Raw genomic sequence first — 21,300 nt, 5'->3', positions numbered from 1 at the left:
CCATTTTTTAATCCCACCCACTCTAACCCTATCCCACCCATTCCACCTGGTCCATCTGTTCAAAACACCACTCACACATATATGCATGTGCATAGGCAACTCAACAACCTTCTGTCTCAAGAAACAGACAGGAGCTTACACCACCTAATTGTGTGCCATGATAATGAAAACATTTAATCTAGTTCTAATTTAATGGCATGCTGAGCAACAGTGCAATACATCTAGTAGTGATAGCTCTAAGGAAATACTTGTCGGTCAACATTAGAGTAAACAGCAATTAAAAAAAATATGTATTCTGTTAGACATTATTCTGTCAGAGGCTCATGGTGGAAATGTTACTTACAAGGGCAAAGATGTAGAGATCAAACGGTGACTCATCAAAGTTGACTCTGTCATTGTCTGCAAAATGTTAGGTCTATGTGAGCGAGCGTTTGTGTTATGTCTATGGGTCTCTGTGTGTGTATGTGTGTGTGCATGTGTTCACCCCTAAGTTACCATATGTGCCCATCGCTGGTTTAAAGAAATTGGGGCCAGTGAATGCAAAACAGGGCCATGTCTTCATCTGCTGCACACACTGGAGAACAGAAAGCACACTGCTGTCCTAAAAAAAAACTCCATCATGAGTTTCCATTTGCGCCCATTACTCTTTAATGTGGATATTGTGCCTGTGTGTTGGAGGGAATCGGTGTGGGTGTTGATCTGCGTGATTCCCTTCACATTCTACTAAATGAATTATACTCTGTCGGTCAGATTTATACTGCTGATACAAGGCTCAAAGTTCACTGTTACTGAACATTGATCTACAGAGATCCATCAACAAGCCTATTATAATCTACGGTGCTATTTGATACCAATTTACTGCCATACAATGTTTACAATTGACTTCTAGATCAAAAAGGATTTTCAATCTTTATGACAGCTCACAACACTCAATAAAAAAACATTCACCACGGAGGTCTATTGTTTAGCCTTGACCCACTTATTGTTTTCAAGCTTGACATGTGGTGTCTTGCCAAGCATTATAAGAAGTATTAATAATTCACAAACAACTGATAAAGAGGTCGTAATTGCCTTCACCTTCTGTCACCTTCGGTTTTAGCCTCTAAATTAAAAACCCCTTCAAGTTTTAGGATCAGAGATTTCTTTCTAAATAATACTGCAGTTGCAACTGTAGAAAGTGAACAGAACAAATGGATAGCAACTGGATTATAAAACTGCATCTGTGAGATTAAGCTAAATTTGGACAGTATGGGAGTAAAATCAATCTTGAATTTCTTTCTTGCATATTCTTCTCAACATCAGCTAATTTACCTGAATATAGGTGTGTGACCAGGCTTGGGTTTATTCCATGAGAAGTGGGAGGGCACTGAGAGGAATTGTTCCCCAGGCCCGTCTTTCTTCAGGCTGTGCAAGGCCTCGTCTGAGGGAGAGTCTAGATTAGGCGACATATTTCCTTGGTCATCTAGCCCCAGCTCCCCTTTCCCAGACTGCATAGTTGTTCTATCCTGTGAGGTCTTCCTTGTCTTAGATGGGATGTCTGCCTCTGATGGGCAGCACTGGAAGGGCGACATGCCCAGAGAAGGACTGCCAACCCAGGTGTCTTCTGTAACGCTGCCCCTGGGTGAAGGTCCTGGCGTGGGTGTGGGTGAGTGATGTGGAGACAATGAGACTGGATAGCAGATGTCTGCACTAGAGTGACGCCTCTTCCCACAGGGTGAGGTGGGACGGGAAGATGGCCTGGAAGGTGGCCGCGGGCTGAGCCAATTTTCATCAGTGACACTGGTGCGTGGCGAGTGGCAGGGTGACTGTCGCGGTGACAGGCTGATGGAGTGGGAGTGGTGCACAAAGGCAGGGTGCTGGTGCTGCCAATGGGGCTGCTCCTCCAGAACTCCACCGCCGGTTTGAGGGGAGGCACAGCCTGGGGAAGTAAGTGGGGAGCCCAGGGTAAACCGGGCAGCTGCTTCATTTAGCTCTGAGTCAACATCATCATAGACGTGTGAGAATGATTCACATGAGGAGGCATCAGAGAACCAGCTCCTAGAAGAGAGACTGCTGCATGGGCTAGGACTGAGTGAGGAGTCCCGGTATGACTGGTCCAGCCGCAAATACAGGTGGTCTCTGGATAGAGGTCTGTCCCCGTGATAGTCCCCATCTGGGCCATTGGCCCTCAGATCCTCTCCATTGGGACCTATCTCCTGCTGGCAGCTAGGGGAGATGGAGGTGATTTGGATACTGGGACATTCAAAGGCCTTTGGTGCCTCCATAGGAGCAGAGGGCAGAAGAGGGGAGGAGCCATATTTGGAGTCTTGTCCCTGGTAGCCTGAATGATCCAATCCTGATTTGTGTGACTGAAGGCGTGGGGAAGTGTTGATGACCTGGGAGTGAGACTGCATACCATGACGAGGCAGGCCAATAGACTGGTGGTTAGTGACCATAGCCTGGGGCTGGCCCACATTTAAGATGTAGAATGATGTGTTGTCATCAGGCTCGAGATCTGGGGGAAGAAAATGAATGAAATATCAAGACACAGCAATTTGAAGAATATTTTCAGTTACTATATTTTTTTCCTTATGTTTCACTCTGAATAATTAATCCTGATAAACAACAATAGGGTATGATTAGGGTGGCAGGAATATTGTGGATTCACAGCATACCACCATGGTATAAAAATTACTGTTTGTCAATCCATGGATTTTCTTATTATGGTATTGAAAAAATATACGAACAAACATAGGGTTTCACCTGCACGACACAGAAAAAATGGCAGAGAGAAAGGAGAACTGAAATCATCAGCATGAAAACATTTGAATATCCTTAAAGTGAACATTGTCCTAGAAGACAGATACCCAGTCTGACAAAGTAGGCTTGGTGTCCATCACTCCATACTGACCTAAGTATGAGCCCTGATTATTACTTCAATCCCAATCTAAACACATGTATAATAAAAATCCTTGACCATAAAATTATGTAATTTTCCAAATCACAGAGCCCGACTACATTGGCAGTGTGAGTCTGGTTGGTAACCTCAGACTTTAAAAGAGGAACAACTTCTACCTGTAAGGAAAAACACATAAATATACTTTTTAAGACGTGAAGAATATTTTTGTCATAATACACTTTTTAATATTGTTATTGTTTCTTCACTCCAGTACAATAGAGCCAAAATGAAACAATGATTATAGGCCAAAAGCATTTTTGAGGTGTTGCGTTTGCTCATGCAGTTCAGAGAAGTGGTCTTGACTCTCCGACTAGCCAATTAACCCTTAAATGGGCAAGAGAAAAATATATAAATGATAATTACTGAGGTTCATCTGATTATACAGCATTCCTTCTACAAGTTATATCCTACTTCCGTCGAGCTTTCAACTGGTACTGCACTACAACAGGACTAAACCTGAGCCGCTGCAAAAATGATTTGGTGACAGACCCTGGTGCGGTTCTGCCCTGAGTTTACACTTACACTACTGAGCCCAGTTTCAGGAAATTAGAGTGTTGCTGGGTAGCAGGCAGTCATACAGGCATTGTTCCAAGAGGGATAACCAATGAACAGCACTACTCAGGAAACAAATTCACACAATGGTGCATGCTGTCAGCTGTCATCACAGCTAGCGCCGGCAGGCTATTTATACCAAAGGTCATCTGGCTCAGGCAGCATGTACACACATAAACACACACAACCACACACAAACAAACAGACAAAAGCTCATTGTCCGCACTGGCACTACTCTGTTAGAGGTTATTGATAAACTTCCACTGGATATGCTCTGCTGCTCCCATTGGGAATACCCCACACATACACACACACACCTCCTATGTTTTCAGATGTGAAAATTCTATTTCACATGTCCAAATATATCTGCACATGAATGTAGATTTAGGACTGGCAAAGGCCACAATTCAGAACTCATAATTAACTTTTGTAGAGAAAAACACACAACACACCCTACAGTGTCCAGTATAAACATTTCCCCCACTGGCCCACTTATTTATAGCCATTATGTTTTACTGGCAGCCAAAATATGAAAAACAATTTGATAGTTTGGTAATTACAGGGGCCCTATATTTCAACCTCAATCTCATGTTATGCACGACAGCACCCCTGTTCACTCTCATGCACAACAGTGTATGACTGACTGCCTGCTGAGAGCTGCATGCTCCTTGCGGGACTGTGAACATCTACAGATGATTCTAATACAAGGTAGGGTTGGTAAAAAATGTATGGATGTTTTAATGGCCCACGGACATGGTGAGATTTCTCCTGGTGCTGCCGATGGAGAGAGGGAGGGACAAAAAGACAAAAAGGTAGAGAGAGAGAGAGAGAGAGAGAGAGAGAGAGAGAGAGAGAGAGAGAGAGAGAGAGAGAGAGAGAGAGAGAGAGAGAGAGAGAGAGAGAGAGTCAGTAGAAGAGCATTGCATGCAGCTCTACAATGACGCGACAACAGAAAACATTAAGCTGTTTTCAGTCATGACCTGCGGGTAAAATCTAGAGAATTGGCTACAAAGTTTACCCGCAGTTTGCCTTTCACACATGGTCAGAGCAGCAGGAGATTCTCTACACAGCTTCAAAGATCAACACTACATCATCAAAGATTACAGTACAGTACATTGCAAGGATGCCACCATCACTATCATTCTTGTTTTTGTTGTTTTATCATTTGTCATTCCCTAATGCAAACAAAGTCTTGAATAGTCAGGCTGTCCACAAATTATCGAAAACATCATTCAAAGAATGGGAACAATAAATCGAACGCACCCTCTCAGGGACTCTGATTAGGAAGTAGCCAACAACACCATCATATGATGCCAGTAATGGTCCTTCAAGTCCTGTTGCTTGTATAAGCTGCAGATTGTGTTATTTGAATAAAGTTTAAACACACAACTAAACCTTATAATGCATTTCATCTATACTTGGGAGATTTGTGCAAAAAATGCCTGCTAAAAATCCAACAGCTGATGACATTATACAGTAATCTACAGTAAAAGTTAGTTTTAGCTCAATACGGTTGCTTGCACAAACACATTAGCAGTTTATAAGATGCCTGTTTATAGTGCTGACCTGACATTGTAGCTGTGTTTTCTTACTGAAAACAAATCTCACAATGGATTATAAAAACAGCTGAGTGCCACACAACAACTATGGTTACTGGTGGAAAGAACGATTGTATGTTCATGCTCAACCGCAGCTGGCAACATGACTAGCTAGCCAAAAGAACTTTAGTGAAGTGTCTCATAATATGGCTAATGTAAGACTGCAATGACATGACATCCTCAATGACAGTTGCGTTTGTGATCTAAACACTATAATAAGCAGATTAAAATAACCTTCCACATACCACATCAGGGATATATTGGGATTGACCAGCGACTGGTCAGTCATGCCTACATAAGCGTTTACTGGCCCCAGGCCACTGGACCATGGAGGGAGTCAGACCCAGACATAATCCACTGTAAATAATAAATAACGTAAACAGTAAAAACCTGCAAACATCATGTAACACCATCCATCCTGTAATGTGCAATCTTTGGCCTATTTAGTTATGAGAAAAACAACTTCCAATTGACTGTGAAAGGTGAAACAAGAATCAATAAAATTATTAATATCCTTAATAAAATAGCAAAATGCCCGAAGCAAATATAACGGTTAATGACAGTCATAAAACATCTAGCTTAGCTAAAAGCGAAGGATAAAGTTGTGAAATCCTTACACAACACTTCTCTTTATTCCTTAAATGCACTGACCTGCCTGAAAATAAGAGACACTTTTGTTACATTGCAAACTGTGTAAATATTTAATATTTCAAACATTTAGAAACATTTAAAATGACTGTCTTTGTTTTTTTATCAAACCAATATAAATAGGCCATAATCTTGTAATAACTGAATAGTTTGCTTGCACCTGCATGAAATAATAGCCAAAACTAATATCACAGCATTGTCAATTTAGTCATTGAGACAAGTGTTGATGAAGTTTATAAAAAAGAGGGGGTTTGGGGATATGTTTCTGCCCTCCCTCTCTATCCTACAGCAGCAACAGAGGCAGTAGCAGCGGGTTCTTTATTTATAGCTGTTTGGCTTTGCACTGGCCCTGCCTGCCTGTCACAAGACTCAGCGGTGGATCCTCTGACGACAGCATTTGACTGACTGACAGGGAGCAAGAGAAGGACAACAGAGTCGAGAGGAAGAGAGAGAGGCTGTGAAGATAAGAAAATATTATGTTTCTGCTCACTCACCTAATTAGGAAATAGAAAAACATAAAGAGAGGAGAGGAAGAGAGAAATAGTGAAAAGGAAACTAAGACTGACACACATAAACTAACAACTAAGTGAGGGAGATATACACAAACATCACCCATGTCCTATGGACTGACAACACTACCATGCTCACAGAGAACAGAAACATAATCTGTGATATAGTAAAAACATGTGTGTCATTGCAAAATGGTCTGAAGATGAAACAGCAAATCCAAGTCTTTCCTTCTTCCTCTATTAAGTAAAAAAAACAAAAAACGATTTAGGGTAAAACAAATTTTTTTTGTTTAAATTTACCTAAAATCAACAACAGGAGTTGAGACCAACTGCCTCCATCTCTCCTCACGTGTCTGCATGACTAGTTGTTTTTGCCATACACACCAAGAGAGGACAGATATTAAAGTATAATATTCAGAAAGAGGCCCAGCCAGGTGATCTTGTGTGCACAATAATACAAGCAGTAATAGAGTTGAAAGTAAAACAGTTTATTATTTTATAAAGTCGATGGCAGCATTATTCAAATTCAAATGCAGAAAATAAATTAAGTATTACTTAATTTATTTTCTATTGTATAACTCAATAGACGGGTTTCTTGTTTACTTACATTTCTGTGTGCAAAACTGCTTCGGTTGTTTTCTAAATTTTTGTTGACTCAATGTAAATGCCATTTCAGGGTTGGATCTGTTTGTTTGCCATCATTCAACTGACAATGTGCACACAGCATTGTGATAATAGCTCAAAATGTCCATAGTATAGAAATAAAGCATCTCCTGTAAACCAGTGAAATTGTTATTTGGAGGTGAATTTGTATGGGACACATTCTTGCATTTCTCACCTCATTATTAAACCACACACCAACTTTGATAGGCAACTATTCATTAACCGATTTCTATCAGAGGGAACGTAGATGATATTTGCTTAGCATTTTTTGCATCAGCGAAAAGTTACCCACTGGTTACATCCAAAAATCCTCACCAACATGTGATTAGTATGTTAAAATAATATGTGAGATGGTTTAGTATGTCTGCAAACCTCAGTATGAAACCAAAAACACTGATAAAAGCTACCTTTGGGTTCCTGTAATGAATCCAAGGTACCAATACTGTGATCAGGTCAAGTGTGAACGATACTCAACCACTATCATGGATTGTGACTGTGTGTTATAAAGGTCCTGATATGGTTATTTTACTTTGTTTATACTTTTTTACTTTGTTTTACCCATTATAGCACATGATGGTGAGAGTTAAGTGGCAGTCTTGCATAGATGAGGGTCAGACAGGGGACAACCAGGTTACCTGGCCAACAGCCCCTCTCCTTGCCCTGAGATAAGATTAGCCTGCCACCTAAAACCCTCCAGTGTGGGGAAAGGGGTCGGTGGTGGGAAACCCCCCTGTCAGAGCCAAACAACAATCATCTTAGGAAAGGATGCAGGGAAGAGGAGAGGAGAGGAGAGGAGAGGTATGTTTTATCAATGGCCTCGGTTGCAAATCCCCTGCACTGTTTCTGACAGTCAAGTGCCTCAGACACTCCTTAAGTGTCCATACATCAGACAGCCAATCCGGTTAAATAAAGATCTCTAAGAGGCTTTGCTGTACCTAAGCTAATAATAGCTCCACCTCGCTGGGAGATGTTTGGGTAAAATGCGGATGGTTGGATGTTGGTGACACAATAAGCACCAGTGTATTCTAAAGGAAACCACAGGGACAGCCTGGCCCACTGATGATGGTGGCATTCACTTTGGCTCCTCGACACAAAGCTTGACAGGCTTCTGGCTGACCGTCACACAGCCTGGGGATTCTCCCTTGAGGGATAATCCACATACACTGTGTTCCTCCGTCCTCGTACTCTCAATGCACACAAAGTTCGTCAGGGTCCTGTGACCGAGTCTGACACACAGGCCACACCTTCTGAGAAAGCCTAGTTTATTATTGAGGGAGGGAAGAATTGTTCTCTTCCACAGAGGATGACAGGGTCCTACTGTTGCACACACAATCTTTCTATCTACCTCTCATTGTTTGAATACAGTATGTCCGTGAGTAGGAATGTAAAACTGTGGGCGGTAAATGAATTTGTTTATGTTCCTGTGTGCCTGTTGCAGTGCCTATTTATCTGTCTTTTTGCTCATGCCGTGTGGGTATATGGGAGTGAGCCTTTGTGTGTGACAATGTTCACGCATGTGTTTGCGTGTATGTGTATGTATGTGCACCTTAATTCATATTAATGTCTAATGTTACCCACTTGCCCCAACACCATGTGGTGCTGAGGCAAGATGGTAACCTAAACCCAGGTTACCTTTGTGGTGGGCAAGCAAGTTGATTGGAACAGGCTCTGCTTACATCCCCTACAGAAGGCTTTGTGTTCAGCCCAGTCTCCTCTTTCAGCTCTGCTAAAGAACTACTGACCAACAGATCACAGCAACACTGTGCCAAAACCCCATATACTGTAAACCTCGTGGGATGATTGGCATATTACTCGGATAAATAATCAATTTAACATATTTAAAAAAAAGTTAAGCTGCTATTTTTCTATTCTGCACTCTGTTAAACAGGTGAAAAAGCTAAAGGTTTAAACAAATTAAAGAAACTATTTTATGTTTCATGGACTGTGCGTCATCCTTTCAAAGAAGATAAGCTTCTTTTTCAATTAGTGCGAATTTACCTGTTGTATGTAATCATGTTTACTCACTTAAAGATGCACCAAATCCTCCCTTTTCTTCAACTCATGGGATCTGCCATTACAGATTATGAATTGGACACCAGTGCTAAGAATGCCAAGGTTAATTGTTTTTGGTAAAGTAAAAACCACATTGTTGCATCACTAGATAGTGAAAAGTGTTGGTCCTCTCTGAATTAATGAACTGAGTGAAAACCAAGTTTTATCATGGCATTGATGAAGAGTGCAATTAAGTTATTTCCGATCAAACAGGTATTTCAAATCCTTTTTCAAAAGAAAACATATATTTTTGGGCTATTATGTATATTTGCAGCTATTCCCAGCAGAGCTCAAATTAGCAAATTTAAATCCTCCCCCCATGGGTTTTACAAGACATCTGTGCCTTGCTGGATGCCTACATTTCTAAACACAGTGCTTGTGACATGCACACATACATTGTAAAGGGTTGGCCTACACCTGTGGCTCTAGACCTTGCTCACTGGGTTTGTGCCAGACTGGTGATTCCTGTATGTGGAGGTGGTTATATGCACACATAAAACACAGTGAGAGTGAGGGAAAACAAAATACAAATGTCAGCAAGAATAGGTCAGGCTAGAAATATCTCGAGTCCTGCAATACACAGCAAATATACTAAAATCCTGAAGTTTGGCTCTTGGTTTAATCTGGCATCTGCAGAGCCTTGTTAGTGTCTTATCCTGTAATGTTATGTTAGGGATACATCAAGAAGCCTTCCTGTGCCGTCACAGCAGTTTCACCAGCCAGCAGAGGCTTAACAATGGCAGCCTAAGTCAAACTTAACATATGCCAGCAGCTAAATTAAGCTCCTAATTAACAATCTCATGCCGAGATAACATTATGGGCTGAACATACAGTGCCAAGTAACCACCTGAGCTAAATACACACCGATGCACAATGATCCCTTTCAAACACATCACTAATTGCCTTTAGGATCTTTACAAAAATTGGAGAGATTTCAGGTAAGATTAATATCTATATTTCAATCATAATAAAAAACAATATGTATTTTACTGACATTTATCAAAAAAAACGTGTACACAAATTTGAATAGCAACCATTAACAATAAACAGCAGTATAGTGTTAAAAAAATTACGCAGCATAAAATGACCACCAACAGCAGCTTTAATCTTGTGTCAATGTACAGAAGATATGTTCAGACACAGTATTGTTGCTCGGGTAACACGTGTCATAGCTCAATCCACAATCCCTCAAATTATTTGTGTGAAAATAAAATAAAAATGTGGCTTCTTGTGAAGTTCAGTTTTGAATAACAAGATTAAAGCCCAAATGATAAAATGGTCGCTAATTGCATTTTCACGTGTATTGATATATCTTACAATTAGTGGCCGCATCTGCATGCTGCAACTTCCTCCCTTAACTTGGCTTTTCCCAATATCGTGGTCTCTTATGTGCATGTAAGCACACAATTTACCAGACGATTAATGTATATTGTGTATTGTAGAGCTGCAATGCATTAGAAGATTGGCCTCCAAAGCGAACACAAACGGCATGACGGCCAGTAATAACCCAGAGCAGATAACATCAGAGGCGACTGCTAGCAGGGGTGACATTTAAACAATCTGTCAGGGGTGACTGTGCATGTGCCTGAAAAAGCCAGCTCGGAAAGAGAGAGAGAGAGAGAGAGAGAGAGGAGAGAGAGAGAGAGAGAGAGAGAGAGAGAGAGAGAGAGAGAGAATACTCAGTAAAGTCAGAAGACAAAACAAACTGTGTCAATAAATGTGTACCCACCAAATTCATATGGATTCAAATCATCAGTTGCTGTGCTCTAGGACTAGGTAAAGATCTCTGTGACAGGTACAGGCGGCTGTGAACCTGGACCTCAGGTGAGTTGGAGTGAGCAACTTAAAGGGATAGTTCACAGAATAATGAAAATTACCCATGAGACTCCAAAAGTGTTGTGTGGACTCAAACACTTCACCCCTCCCCCCCTCCATCGGCATAGTGGTAAGTAGATCATGAGTGAATTTGAATTCTTCTGTGAACTATCCCTTTAATGCACTGTAGTCTTTGGCTTTTATTAAATAGCTTACATCTGTAAATTATGCTGTCATTTCATATCCATTGTTAGTGTAGTCAGAGTCCATTAGCCTAGAAGGAATAACTTGGCTTGTTCACAGATTTACGTAAAATTTGCCGTCACTCTGAATGTTCCGCGGAACTTCATGAATCTGGCAGTTCAGTAAAGCAGTCTTGATAGTCTGTACAAAAAATAGGAATGAATTGTTTAGGACTCATATCCAACCGCCAAATCTGGTATGACTGATAATTATGCTATGATGTATGTTGTATCAAAAACGTAATGCTGGTTAGAAATGCATACATCACCTCATCACCTTAACTCATCTTTCACGCAGATTATCTACACAATTCTACAAGCACAACTGTTTCTTGAGGTAGTGGGATAGAAGAGACGGAGACAGTGAGGGGATATAAAAAAAATCTGGTTCTGTCTCCTCTGCTTAGGGGAGAACCTAATAACAGTCTTGTTAGTCTTTATCATGTTTTTAATCAGACCAACACAAGAAAATTGCAGGGAAAAAATAAAGGCAAAAAACTAATTTACTCACCAGAAGACAGTGGTGAAGTGTATGTAAGGTAAAAAGAAATGACGCCTAAAGTCTGAAACTCTCCCCTGATGTATTTTTTACAGCTCTACAAGTCTACACATGTTTAACAAGATGACTACAAGTATCTTAACCTTACACACACAATTCATGCTCTTCTCTTCTGAGAAATATGTGCAAGAAGTGATGAGCATGGTTATGGTATAGGTTAAATCCTCTGTCCACAATAAGTGTGTAATTTCCTTTTTTGCCCAGCTGTCAAAGTCCACATGGTCTACATTCCAACTATGACCCGGGTAGTAAGGTCCACTCAACCACATGGGCCCCAATGGAAGTGTGTACCATCTCCCTATTGAAAGTGGTGACTAGTGAAGTGTTCCTTGTTGTTAACTTAAATTCAACACTTTCTGTTCATCCCATCTAAATACTATCATTGTTCACCTCCAATACAGGTCTCTGCTACAATCACTGCTTCTCCGTAACTCATTCAAGAATATAGCAACCGATCTCTGGAGGGAGTGGGACAAGAAAAACTGCACGGGGACCGAGCATTAGTCGGACTGAACAATAGCTTTGACGGGTGGCCTAAAATAAAGCGGGATTCAAACCAGCCTAATCCCCTTATAGCAAGCTGCGCCACGTAGTAAAAATGGGACCACAGAAACAAGAAGAAAACAAAAAAGTGGAACTAGATGCAGGAGTTCGACAGCTTTCTCTCGGGTGTAATGCAGCCTCTGACATGTTGATACAGCGCAGCCAGCGGTAGCTTCAGTTACACTAAATTTAAACTAGACAGATGCCACACATAGTTACTCATGCCTCGCCCCGGGAAACAAACGTCTCATTCATCACAGTAGGGGCTGGGACCCCTTCAGTTCAGTAAGGTTAAGGGGCACCCACATGGTGATCTTGCCCCCACATGTGGACCTCATGCATGACTGTCTGACCTTTGGCACATTTTCATAGAAACATCACGTCTTGTAGGTGCACAAGTTTCTCACACATACATCCGTTCATCTGAAACTAAAAGTTAACGTCCAGAAACTTGCTTGTCTGACTGTCAAGCACTATAAAGTCATTTTCCCTAAAATTAACCAAAGCTTTGTTTTAATCGTTTCATTTATTTCCTTTATGTCCGTTTTGGAATTTGTTGTTAAGTTTGTTATGGTAATACTGCTTATACATATCAAGACTCATCGACAAAAATATATAAGAAGAAAAGAAAAGTAATACCAAGGCCAACTGGACAGTTTAAGTCAATTGCTAAAAACTATCAACAATATTTAATGTTGTTCATACAGTTCAACCTAAATCTGGACATCTCTTTTATCCAACTGTCCCCGTGTGCATTGTAAAAAGGAAAAAAAATATATCTTCTGCTGTCATTGTAGTGACAGATATTATTTTGGACAGAATGTAAAAACAGCATTAACTCCAACAACAGCTATCTTCTAAGATGCTGCTCCCATCCCTCAACCTTTAAGTCTAGAGAAACATACACACACACACACACATGTGCACTGAAAACACACCTGGCTTGAGTCTGGGAGTGCCAACACACTCACCTGGCGATGTGGCACACAGCATTCTTCCACTGCGCTCCTCGTTATGATCGTGAAAGTGCTTCTGCAGTACAAAGTCAGAGGCTGCAGACGTGCTGGGGCTAGAGGGATTCTCCTGCCCTAAGTACCGACGAATCACTAGAACCTGCCGTCTGCCCTCTGCCACTCTCTTTGGGAGCTCAAAATAGTCCAGCATGAGAGCGATGTAATTTCATTCTTTCAGTCTTTCCCACGACAAGGACTGAGAGGATGGCGCTCTTGCTTCGAATAACCAGAGCAATGACAACACAGGGACAAGGGCAAAATGGCTTTCTCCACCAAGCAGCTCTCGGTTTAATCACTTCATTATAATAGAAACAAAATGTGCCTTGAGATATCCTCATATTTAAGCAGGACAAAGATGCAGGTAACTTAGCAGGACAAACCAAACCTGACAAGGAACTTAGTGGTTGTGGTGACTGCTGGCATCTGGAGATTTCATTAGCCTACATCAGTCTTTCTGATGTCACTGGTGGTCTCTTTCATATCCTGAGAAAGCAGCGAGAGAGGAAAGAAGCCTCCACCGTCCTGTCGGCTGGTCTACAATGCTCACTGCTGTAGTCACAAAAAACTTCTTTTAATATGGGAGTTACAAAAAAGTCAAAGTATATGGGATATGAAGAAAAATGAAACGTCTTCATAAGGTGAATAGGTGAAACTAAATGTTGTTCCCGTTTCCCTCACCAGCTGCTAGAGAGCGGTGCGCTCCCCTCTCCTTTTATTCCACCCTGCCATCTGAACCCCACATGGCATGTCTGGGCAGAGAGCCAGCAACCTCCACTATGGATCTACTACTCTGCCACCCATAAAGGGCACTTCTGCCCCCCTCCTGCCTCAAACCACCTCTAAAGTCCAATGAGGCCACTGCTCGTGACCTGCATAGCCCTATACTCACCAATACCTATTTCTACCACTCACACAGCCACTTAACAATAGACACTGTGACACAAAATACACTGTACTACAAAGGGGGTAAATGGTACATCAAGCACTCACAAGTTGTAACACACTGTAAGATGATGTTATTTTCGCTTATAAAACTAGACTCAAAACATTGAAGGGAAATATGTTCTATAATTAGTATGTGCGACTAGGCTTACCCTGTTTGATACTATATATGAAAGCAAGTTTGAGGACACACACACACACACATATACTGCCACTTTCAGAGTTGTTTGTTTCACAATTAGCTGGGTTAGCTGGGGCTGCAGTTACTCAAAACCCGACTTATATACATCTTAACAACTGATTTCCCTGCCTATCTAAATCTATGGCAGGTAGCAACAAAACATTTTTATATGGACAAATTAAAAAAGAAGGACAACTGAGCTCAATCATCCGAGAACAATTAATTGAAAAGAAAGTGTGTAGATGCTTTTCATGTGGAATCTCCTCCTTTCTTCTCACAGGGAATATTTTATGGATGTTTAACTTGACATTCAACTGTAAACAATGACAAGTGTCCAAAAAAGACTTTCCACTTAGATGGTTATACCTTTTTTAGATTTCACTAAAGGATTTGAATTATGAACCCCAATAAAAGAGTTCATTTCAAGGGTCACATCACACGAATTTTGTGTAAATATTTTTCAAATCATGCAGGAAACAATCTGCATAGTGTTTGAGTTATCTGCATTAAACGTCTGACCCCACCAGGGCACAGTGAGAAAAGAGTATTGTTGCAACTAGCAATTATTTATACTGATTTTTTGACAAAAATGTCTGTGATCAAAGGTCAAAAGGCATAAAAAAATGTGTGCCTCATTTTGCTTTTACTCCGCATATCTCATATAGCCAGAATGAGAATCAGTTGACTTTCATTGTGTCTTCTTCAGGCCTTTCTGCCATAGAAAGGCTTACGTGCTGCACCTAAGTGATTTTGCAGAGTGCCTTAAGCTCAAAGAATTCCAAAAGCCTTTAGGCAACATATCAGGGCAAAGAAGAGTCTTGTTCTCATACGGAAAGTACCAGTAAGCTTCCAACAGGAATCAACAATCAGTGTTTGGATAAATGTTTGCGTGGCTGATGAGTTGCTCATTACCATTGTCAATCACTGATGGGACACAATGATGTTGGGACCTCATCAGTGAATGTAATGATGGGGTGACATCACAGTTACAATACAGATTGATGCTTTGTGAGTTTGTAAATAGAATACGTTTCCCCCTTTGGATTCATTTTTTTTACTGTGCAATGCAATGTCAGTAAAGTTAAAAAAATAAATAATAAAAAACAGTTCCAAAATGCAAAAAATACATTTCCCCACCACTACCTTCTCAAGTTTAGATGCAAATAGGTCTGACTGCTCCTCTTATGATTGGATACTAGTACATATTAATCTTTTGGCTGATTCAAGCAAGTCTCACACTTTTGAATCATCAAATGATCAGCAGTATTTTACAGAACATAACTCAGTAGCTGCCACATCCACAGCACGAATCCAAGCCATCAATCAATATCAACTGGCCTTACCAAATCAAAATTGTCTGCCAACTGTTTGGTAGAGTAAGGTGTCATGACACTAATCTGTGTAAGTAAATGCAAACACTAACACCACATGTTTCGATTTAGGAAAACAACCAACTAAACAGTTGATGAGGTCATTCCCCTTTCTAAGAGAAAATGATTCCAAGAGGAGGTTTTTAATAAGCATCATTACTAATGTAAGATTCGCCAGTATAGTTAATATACAAAGCCTTGGTTGAATATTGAGTTTAGCCATGCAATGTTTTCAGTGAAATATGAATGACAATATCTCATTTTCTAGGTAATCTAATCCACAGAAGGGAATGAGGGGAAAACCCTGAAATCAATGTCCAATGACTCTGAATCAAACAATGGCTTAATTTACCTCGAAGAAGTGAATGTTTCATAGCAAGAAAACACATGAAGACACACAGGGATACAAACGGAAAAAGAAAAGAACAAAAAAAAACAAGAGACAGGGTGTTGTTGTGTACCAAACCATTACAGAGAATTTAATCGTAAGTAGTCCAACTTCCACAACTCAACTCCATTAAAGAATAAGATGTAAAGGAGGATGCCACCTGCTTACATAAGAGCACTGTATTTGGAAAGGCAAGAACATTATCTAAAATATAATAACTTTTGTTAATATAGAAAACTTGTCAAAAGACAACAATCACAGCCCAATTCAAGCAGCATGTACAAATAAGACGCTCAGTGATGTAGAAACCTGTCAGATATTTACAGAAGAGTTTGTTACAAAAAACAAGTCTGGACTTGAGCCTTTGCCTTCAGCGTTGGAGACCAATGCAGCAGTGTGCACCTCCCTGTTACTCTGGCTGTGTGAGTCTGTATTACACCTCCGTTATTAATTTGGACAGGCACCCCCCTTATGGGCCAAGTCATACAGTCTGGACCAGATTAAAACCACTTACACAGTGGTGCTTTTATTCCTACGCTTATTCCAGCTGCAGTTTTTTTCCCTCGTCCCATCTCCAAATTAAACTTCTTTTTTAATGAAAGGAAAAATTGATCTATGATAGCTCAAGCCAAACCTTCACATACCTTGCCAAAGATTCATGAAAAGGACAAAGCCAGAGAAATGACTGGTTCCAATCGTTATGGCCCAACGACAGAAACAAATGAAGGAGCTCAACTTAGCATGGATGAGCAGACCGAGGCAAATGCCACACATGCATTATTTTGTGAGTTTAAATCCAGCTCATGACCTTTTCCTTAACTCACTCAGCTTTTGGATAATATTTATTGTCATAAGACTCTTACCAAAATTTGAATGAAATGACAAATCCAAACCTACAAGTCAGCAGCTATTCATTCCCAGGAATAACAAAGGATGTATTATACATTATAGAAACATCAGATAACTGATCATTTCAACAGCCACTTCAGTCCCTTCCAATAGGTTTCATTTGATTCACCAATTGAATCTAGTTACCACAATGGAAATCTGACTTTTTTTCTATAACTGTGACGCTTGATGCAGAATACGTCTGAAGTCCCTGCTGAGCGAGTGCCTGCTTCTAAGTTCATATTTCACTGTTTTCCAGCATCTGCATCATCAGATAAATCACCACCAAATGATCTCTACTCAACACCAGCTTATTTTTTTCTGCACGATAACAAAACAACAATTGAAAGTTTTTCCCAAACTTCATCCAAAATATCTGACCCATCAATATCAATATATATATATATAAATTCTATTCACTTTGTTGCTACTGTCACTCTAATGGAATCATGCTCATCTGAAATTAATTATCTTGAAGCATTGCTTAGTCTGAGTAAGAGAGAAATGAGAGCGTCATGCACCTACGGCAACTCGTTTATCATAATAGATCATTGTTCCACTGGAATAAAGACTGTTTTCAAGTATTTACTCTAACTATTTCAACTTTTGCTTTCATCTGCCCTGGGTATGAAATGAAAATTACTGGAGCTGCTCCGGACAAACTCACCATTTCATTAATCGGATAGAAATTCCTCAATACTGCATGGGAAAGCTAAATTAAAATTACCTGATGATTATATACGTATCTCTATCATTTTATTTCCCTGACATTAGTGACATATAACAAATAAAATTTCAATGACAAACTGATTTTTAGAAATCAAAAAAGTTATAAAGAGGTCTTGCTTTATCTTAACCTATTGATAACACGTTAACAGGCTTAAATTAGCTTGTACTGCGTAAGACAGAGATACGTTCCGAACTTTTACTCCCACATATGAGGCCTGTGAAGGGACACGACTTGCCAAGGTACAATGCGTGGGCCATCTCACCTCAATGTAACCAGTCGCCTCTCATTTGAAAATACAATCTGAAAACTCATTTTTAATACGTCACTTTATTTTAATACTTTTTGTGTGCTGTTATTATTACAGAATTTATTTCCCTATTCCCCTTTAGATTCTTGTCTATCATTTTGAATTTCTTAACCTGAATTAAACTAGTCCGGCTGTAATTAACTATTCATGCACACAATATAAAACAATTTGTTGTCATTATAGCTGTGGAAAATTATCGCTTATATTAACATTGTATAGGTACAAATATCAAGCCCCACTAATATCTAACCCAGCTGTAGAGACATTGGCCGCCTATAGTTCTCTCTTATTGAGAAACTATTATTCTTATATGTTTATTTTAATCGTTTTTCTGTGACCCTTCTGTTACAGTTGTCTATTATCCCCAGTCTGAAATAGTCTGTCTATCGCACAAATTTAACTTAATTAAATTAATGTTTTATTATTTATTTAAATGTCAGTAGACAGTTATAAATATTTACTTACAGCATCGACTGTTTACAGTGAAATAACACAGTCCACATGGCTGGTCCTACCTCAGACTTATTGTGTAAACAGTGAGATAGTAAAAGTTTTGACAACATTAGCATGTGGCACTTCGCCGAAATGTGCATGAAGTGACATTCAAACTCTTGCTTTCCTGGGTCAAACTGAACTTACACCATGTCAACAACGCGCCTGTGTGGCAGTGCTGCAGTCTGCCACGGGTACACACCGCTGACAGGTTCCTCGTCACACACACAACTGGGGTTTTACACGTTTTAAAAACTTGATTCGCACGCGACAAAAAGCAGCACGTCTGCTAACACCGCTAGCATGTCGAGCAACTGACAGCCGGTGTTGTTGTGGACTTGAGCGGCGCCACCATGAAATGGAAAGACGCGTGATGTTTTTTTAATGTCTCAATTCGTCTTAACGGAAACAGCAACAAAATGAACCCGAATGAAAACTGTGATAAATGTCGGTTCCTCTGCAACCGAGCGCGTAGTGCCCGGGAGCTGGCATGGAGCCGAGAGCTGCCGGGCAAGTTTCAGGCAGCACTAGCTAACAACACGTTGTTTGTGAAGTTTACCACCAGTACAGACAGCATGGAAACACACTGACCTGCGGGGCCTAGCGGCTGCTGCTGCCCGTCCTCCCCGAAGATCAGTCGGAAGTCCAGCTCCTCGGTCCCGGGGCAGTTCGCGGTGGTCATTGGGTTTGACAGCTCGGGGTTTTCACCCCCCCGCCACTCGACCGTCGACCGCTGGAGCAGTGTTCGCTCTCCGAGGACCTCACCACATCTACCGACTGACTTCAGCTCTTGCTCATGTCACTTCGTAACTGTTGACGAGCCCGTGTTTTATATTCGTTCTTCTTTTCTTTCTTTTTTTATTTCCCGCCTGTGCGCTCAACTAAACCCAGAGAACCCAGCTGGCTGCCTCCGCTTCCTCCGGCAGCTTCCCCAGCCGAGACGCTGCCTTCAACTTCGGTCAAACTGGCTGTGGCTGTGTCCGTCTCTCTCGCTGCTCCACAACATGAAGGGTTGTGTGTCGGTGCAGCAGTTTATCAAGCGATATCAAAATCCAGTGAATTCTCCCTGCAGTTATCCCGTTATCTCTCTATCTCTCACTCTCTCTCCACCCCTCTCTCTCTCTCTCTCTCTCTCTCTCTCTCTCACTCTCTCTCTCTCTCTCGGGAGCTGCTATCCCAACTTTTACTAACCCCGCGTGACAAGGCAGTTCCAGCGGTGACGTCAGCAGACACAACACAGGGCACGCACGCGCGCACACACGCACACACAAACATACACACAGCCCATCAGTGCATAAACAGTTTATTAAAGCCTTATAAAGGGCCTGCGGTGTATTGCTTTCAAACGTGTTGTATATTTGTTTTTTGGACCAGAGAGATATGTTGGAACATTAAGACAGCATTTAACATTATTCTAAAATTGTGCATATGATTATGTTAAGATGAACTTTAATAATCTTGCAAATTCAATTGTAACAGCAGCAGATCGTCCCAATGAGGTAGACAAGAGAACGTGACTGTATAAAATAGGTGATCGAAAAGGAAATACAAAATTTAATTAGACAAAATAAAACAATTGAGAATTTGTACATAATAAAAACATTTTACAGACAAAGGAAATATTTGCAGAGGCATATGAATAAAGGATGATGCACAAGGATTTATACTGACGACACATTATAAAATATTATGAAATAAAATGTGACAAAAATGGTATGTGTATGTGAATATCACAATTAGAGGCATGTATATGGAAAAGTGTCATATTATACAAATACAAATTCAAGTAACGTGCAAGAGGTCACTAATATGCAAAAGGACATGTTTACCAAGAGTGGTGCTTGTCTTATTATTGTGTTATTACTTGTTTTGAGAACCAAAATGTAAGCATCTGTATTTTATTTTGTTTGTCCTTCCAGCATCCAGGTATTACAGCACTTTTTCTTTGTCTAATTGGTCGCTCATTAGATTACATCCAACTGCCTCACCCCCACCTCTTTGTATGACTCCAATCCGAGCCGGGATTGGTAAGTATTAATGACACGATGCACTTTTTACCTTTAGATCCCTCCAGCCTGTCCGCACCGAGGCCCATTAATTTCTAATCAGCCAATTTAGGCCGGTGAATGGGGCTCGGGATGGTTAGAGAAGAACAGACATCTTGACTGACCACACACCGCTGTTTGGATCAATGATGGTGTAGCCTAAATAACACTGTAAATTATTTTTTGTGTTCCCCGAGCTAAAGGTTTAAATACTGCTGTGATTTTGCTATTATCCTTGATTCTGCAATTGGTGAGTTTCTCACTCAATTGTATTTTTGTATAGTGCTATATACACATGGTTGGAATGTGAATTATTTTATTTTTTTTATTCAATGAAACAACATTAGTTTGACCAAAGGCTTTATAATGGCTGATTGTTGTGACTTATCTATATGACCAGTTCAAATGCTATGTTTACTCCTCACAGCGGTATTTATAATGAGCACTTTTTCAATGTTACATGAGAGGATTTGCTTCTTGATAAACTGCAGACTCAATACTGCAATGCTTTTTATTTCATTGATGGTCTAAATTCCATGAATGAGTAGTTTAAGTTAAATCCGAGGCCAGAGTGAAAGTATAAATCCTCCTGTGCAGTGTATATGGGCTGTTCCACTCCCTCGGAACCTCTGTGTCCTTATTCAACTTATGAATTTTCTCAGGTGAATCTTTATGGGGTAAGCAACACAGTGGTTGATATGCTCTAAACCTCCAAAGTGTTGCCACTTTAATGATTCTCTTGCCTCACAACGTCCTGGCTGGGTTTTCCAACCCTTTTTTAAATTGATATTAACAATAAGTTAATAACTAAAATATGGCAAGTGT

General features: G+C 40.5%; 1 protein-coding gene across 1 annotated transcript in view; it reads right to left on the bottom strand.

The window, feature by feature from the left end:
• nfatc3a (nuclear factor of activated T cells 3a) overlaps positions 1-19,620 on the bottom strand; it is a 58,996-nt gene extending 39,376 nt beyond the window's left edge. Inside the window, exons 1-2 of the mRNA XM_053420017.1 lie at positions 19,022-19,620; positions 1,312-2,494 (exon numbers count right to left, since the gene is read on the bottom strand). Of these exons, the coding sequence (XP_053275992.1) occupies positions 1,312-2,494; positions 19,022-19,112 (1,274 nt within the window). The 5' untranslated portion in view covers positions 19,113-19,620. The remainder of the gene's footprint in view (positions 1-1,311; positions 2,495-19,021) is intronic.
• Positions 19,621-21,300: the final 1,680 nt, after the last annotated feature.

This window comes from Pleuronectes platessa, chromosome 1 (assembly GCF_947347685.1).
Source record: "Pleuronectes platessa chromosome 1, fPlePla1.1, whole genome shotgun sequence".
NCBI classification, from domain to species: Eukaryota; Metazoa; Chordata; class Actinopteri; order Pleuronectiformes; family Pleuronectidae; genus Pleuronectes; species Pleuronectes platessa.
Note: the sequence above shows the minus strand (reverse complement) of the source record. Positions and strands in the feature narration are given on the sequence as shown.